At 41.0% G+C, this 5,000-nt stretch overlaps 2 protein-coding genes across 3 annotated transcripts in view; one reads left to right on the top strand and one right to left on the bottom strand.

Moving 5' to 3' along the window:
- LOC138059288 (4-hydroxybenzoate brominase (decarboxylating)-like) overlaps window positions 1-2,192 on the top strand; it is an 8,012-nt gene extending 5,820 nt beyond the window's left edge. For both annotated transcript variants that reach the window (XM_068904856.1, XM_068904857.1), the window contains 2 exons: window positions 1-228; window positions 1,105-2,192. The exon at window positions 1-228 is cut by the window's left edge. In XM_068904856.1, coding sequence (XP_068760957.1) covers window positions 1-228; window positions 1,105-2,045 — 1,169 coding nt within the window. In that variant the 3' untranslated portion in view covers window positions 2,046-2,192. The remainder of the gene's footprint in view (window positions 229-1,104) is intronic.
- Window positions 2,193-3,271: 1,079 nt separating this feature from the next.
- Window positions 3,272-5,000, bottom strand: part of LOC138059290 (uncharacterized) — a 10,383-nt gene continuing 8,654 nt past the window's right edge. Inside the window, exon 5 of the mRNA XM_068904859.1 lies at window positions 3,272-4,883. Coding sequence (XP_068760960.1) covers window positions 4,882-4,883 — 2 coding nt within the window. The 3' untranslated portion in view covers window positions 3,272-4,881. The remainder of the gene's footprint in view (window positions 4,884-5,000) is intronic.

The following is a 5,000-nucleotide window of genomic DNA, read 5'->3' as shown; positions in this document are numbered from 1 at the left end:
CCGGGCACAAGGGTAAACGAGTGATGTTGATTGGTGGAGGAGAGACAGCTAGTGACGTTGTTGAGGAATGGTGCGAACATGTTGATCGCCTCACATGGAGTATACCACGTGGGATGCATTTTTTCCGTAAGTTCTCCAAGATATTGCCAAACCGACAGCCCCAAGCCCTGGACAAGGCATCATCACGAGTGATGAAGTTCATTGCTCCCTTCACGAAGAGTAAGCCAGGTAAACTAATTCAAAACCGAAGAATAAAGTCAACGTTCTTGCTTTCCCAAGGACAGAGTACCCGTCTTATCAACATTGTCACTGTCTTGTTTTTCCTTTTTCATGAGTTTTTCATCCGTTTCCTTCTCATGGTTATTCATGTCACAAACCATAACGTCCCTCACATGATTTTTACTTGCCATTGTTCACTGTTAAGCCACTGAGTGTCATAATACAGTGTTGTAAAGGTCATTACGGAACTAAAAGGTCTCTGGTAACAATAAAATCCGCAAAATATCATGCCACTTCCTCTTTTGCTATCTTTAAATTTTTTTTGTCGTCTCTTTCCGTCTGAGCATCATCTTTTGCCAGTAACCCCTCCTCTTCTTGTCTCCTTTTTGCAGTCACTGACATAGCCTGTTCCAGGCTCTCAGATAGTCGAGAAAACGAAAAGAACTGCGCGTGAAAAGCGAGTGGGGGCTTGTTCTTTTCGTTTTCTCGACTATCTGAGAGCCTGGAACAGGCTATCACTGACAATGACAGTCAATGACTCTCCGTGAGCGCCGCTTTTTCATCTTGCTTTCGCTGATTTAGATATAGTTGATTTCTGTTTCGCTGTTACTGCGATGTCACATCACTGCCTGTTCTCCCTTTGGTCTGACGATTAGATGTGCATAGAAGTTCCCGGGTCGAATTGGCAAAATGATCACTTTTGAAAAGAAATTCTCCTTGTTTGTTTGTGAGGCCACAAGCACGTTTTTAGGCTTTATTGCTTTATAGAATTTATGTGTAATTTAGATAAGCGGCTACCATGTCGATCCGTGATCCGTTCCACTGAATCGAATCAGCTGATAGGAATTTTAACAACTAACATTTGACGTTTTTTTTTAAATGTAGGGTTGGCTTGGATTTGCAAATGGACAGCGATGGGATCCCTACTAGCCTATCAAGGGCATGGAATCCCCGAGTGGAAGAACGACGCCAAGTTTTTTCATTTTGTCATCAACAAGAATGGTCACGTACTAGACAAGGTTGATTACAAGCACTGCATCCCAAAAGGTGCGATCGAGAGCGTCCAAGGGAAAAGGGTAATTTTTTGTGACGGCACCGAAGAAGAGGTAGACGTGATCATCCAGTGTACTGGATACAAGGCAAATTTCCCTATGCTACCTTCTTCTATTAGAGATATTCCTTTGACTGACAATTATAAGTATGTATTTAATGTCGAGGACCCGACGTTAGCATTCATTGGATACGTTCGGCCGGTTCTCGGCTCGTTGATTACATTGGCTGAAGTACAATGTTTTTTCGTATCGAGAGTGTTTTCAGGGAGGTGTAAGCTTCCATCACGTGATGAGAGGCAGAAAGTAGCTGTCAATGACAGGCGTTTTTGGGACGACTTCTTCAAAGATTCTTCTCGCAGGTTGTCGACTTTAGTTGAAGCCTACACTTACGGCGACGACGTAGCTAAAATATGCGGGATTATGCCAGATTACTGGGCGTTGTTCAAAGCAAATCCTAGAGCAGCCATTATGGCACTGTTCGCTCCATACGATGGTTCTTCGTTCCGTCTCAATGACCCAAAATGCCAGGCCAAGGCCTTGCAGCAACTAAGGAACCAAGCATCCGGTACGTTCTCTCCACTGCATCTGTTGCTCATAATTTTTCTGCGACTTATTTGGTTCGATTTCTGGCTTGACATACTGAGTAATATCAAGCGCAGGATTCAGATTGCCACATGGTGGAAGCGGATTAGGGATTCTCGTCCGATTCGTTTCTTAGATTTTTGGTGGCAAACTCCAAAGAGATTGCTGTTTGATAGCACCACAAGAGCCTGACTATGTGCGTCAGCTGAGAGTTGATGAGTTTAGATGAGTAACGAAGATAGAGAACACGTAAACTGTTTAAATCTCCCTTAAAGGCTTTGTCATGGAGCTACTAAACATTACATGCTGAGGACGCATACTAATTTTAGATCGGTTCTGTCCTCCCATTTAATTTAAGGGTAACTCGTTTTTAAACCGACCTATATCTCTTATAACTGTTTTTTCATTTTGTAGGCATTTCTTAATTTTGAAGTTCCATATGTTGTCGGTCAAATACCGTTGATTCCGTTTTTGGTGATCTTCAACATGATTTTCTTAAGCTGAATATGCACTATACCAAGTTTAAAACGGCTATGAACCCCCGAAAAAGGAATTGAAAACACCTGTACCTTCGATTTACGAGACATCTGGTTTGTCTCTTCTACTGGGCAAACCTGCCCAGAGGGAAGGAGCACGAACAGGACTCGAGGTCCTATGCGAGGTGCTCCACCCTACCCTATCCAGACCAGAAAGACTAGACCACAACACCGGGAACTACATGCCCTGCTCTTTACGACAAGTGTGCGGGTTCTTTTACGTCCCACAGGATTATGAACATTGAAGGGTTGTGAGACGGGACCTCCGGCTTATCGTCCTTATCCGAGAAGACTAGAGAGTCTAACCATTTGCAGATGTAATTACAAAGGCAGCACAGTCTTACGCATCTCAACACATCTTCATAATATTTCTCACCATCTTATCCATTCAGCCTCGACTTTAATTTACAACATAGTAAGGGAACAAAGAACTGGGGCGTTTACCATTTGTACGAAAATCCGGTTGGAATGGAACGCTCGTAATGGTACAGGATTTCCTGGGTGTGGCGTTTTCGCCAGGCCCGAGTTTTTCGCGGCTGGAAGAAAACAACAACAAATCAAAATGGCGGCCGGCTGCATCTGCATCGAAAGGCGGGAAGAGAGGCCGAAGTGAACGGGGTCGAGTGGGAGTTTACAAATGGTAGAGGAATTTTTCGTTCATTTCGGTTGGAACTGGAAAAGAGGAATACGTCTGAGGATTTCCATCTTTTTGGGAAACTTTCTGGTGAAATGTACCATTTGAATTTCCAACCGGAATTTTCGGTTTTTGTTGACAAATGGTAAAAGCTCCTGTAGTATGCTCTTACCGGTTGTCGAACTCGTACCCTCCAGGTTTATACTCCTGTGCTTAGTTCACCACTACACTACAACGATGAACATGCTCAACCAAACTCAGTTCTTTTCATCATTTACTTTTTGTATAATAAGTCATAATTGATAGCCATATATAATAAGTAAAACTAAATCCTAACCTGAAACTAATTTTTCTTTGGGCTTAAATTTAGGTTCCTTAAAAGGTTTCTTCCATTGATCTGAGTGCATATTCAACCTAGGTAAAAGGAGGATCACCAATTTAATATAGGTCGACACGGATTCAACCTGAGACCGGATTTTACCTGCAACAAATACATGCTAGTTTCATAGGTCGAGACGGTGCCCTTGTAAGCCCACCAATAGAAAAGATTTTCAGTGGTGAGTTTTTAAAGTACTTCATCTCCCAACGAAACCGTGTTTACTTGCAAGGTTTAAAATACTATTAATATTAAAATGGAGGAACGTAACAGCAATCGGAAAGTCTAGACCAACATATAACTGTTTATAAGCCATTGAAACTTGACCAACTTCTTAGAAATAAAGTAAACTGCTATACGGATTCATATAGCTTATGGCAAACGATTACGAGAAATTTAGATAGTTAATCATGCAGTTAATTTCTAGATTCAAACGAATGTAACTAAGTTTTCGATGTTACTTCCAAATGATGTGAAAATAAAGGGCAAATGAACATTTAAGGGCAATTTTCAAGCAAATGTGAAGCCACAGGCATCAACACAGTTCATGCACTGTTTGTGGGCTTGATTGTTAATGAAATACTTGAATTGAACCCAAAATTGTGTCTAATGCTTTCTTCAAAGCGGATCACGAGGTAAACATTAGTTTACTGTTCTGTGACCGGAAGTCGAAATGTTTCCATTTCAGGGTTAGGGTAATTGATAAATATCGCCCATACAGTAAGGAATCGCTATTTTATACCAGAATTGATCCAGCAGGATTACACTTAATTGAAGCCACTGTAAACCTTGTTAGAAACATTTTTCACGACAAATCAAAAATGTCTTAGAAATATCTCCATGGGAAAATACATTTAAAAATGTTCCAAAAATGTCGCATTGGCTTGCAAACATGTAGTCTCCTTCGCAGCCGTTTTTTGGATGTCACGCAACGCTCCCCCCAAAGAACCGGCTGCTTAAACCCGAACCACATTCCTTTCCCTTTCCCTTTCCTTTCTGAATCCACCAATCACGTATCAGTAATTTGTCATTGAAGTCAGTTTCCCGCGCGAAAAAGTTTCCAGATATCACAGAGAATCCCTATGGATGAAACTCCCAAAAAATTGGTAGAAAGCAGTTCTAGGTGCTTCATTTGTTCATCAGCCTCTCTCAAGAACAACAAAATTTTCATTTTCGGAAAAAGTTCACTCGACATTGCTGGAGTCATTCGTTCATCACTATCTGTGGACGTGAGTCGCTACTCAGAAAATAGCGATTTGTTCGTTTGTAGGGACAAATGCTACCAGCGTTTGATAAAATTTCAACGAGCATCAGATAAGGTGAATCAGCTTAAGCGAGAAATTGAAGAGGTCTTCAATACAAGAGAAAAACAAAGGGTAAAGCGAAGTTACGTTATTTGTAGGTTATTTGCGCTTAAGTACATAATCAGTTCAACTAATGGGTTACTCGTAATTCTTTGTATTTATCATTGCCTCGTCTGTTTTCTGCAACGGAGTAAAAACATTACAGTCAATTAAAAACTAAAAAGTAATTTAGTGGAAAATAGTCAGTCACCCTGAAAGGGCACAAGAAAAACTATCCTTCATATTAAAATGATTTCA

Source organism: Montipora capricornis, chromosome 8, assembly GCF_036669925.1.
Source record: "Montipora capricornis isolate CH-2021 chromosome 8, ASM3666992v2, whole genome shotgun sequence".
NCBI lineage: Eukaryota > Metazoa > Cnidaria > Anthozoa > Scleractinia > Acroporidae > Montipora > Montipora capricornis.
Note: the sequence above shows the minus strand (reverse complement) of the source record. Positions and strands in the feature narration are given on the sequence as shown.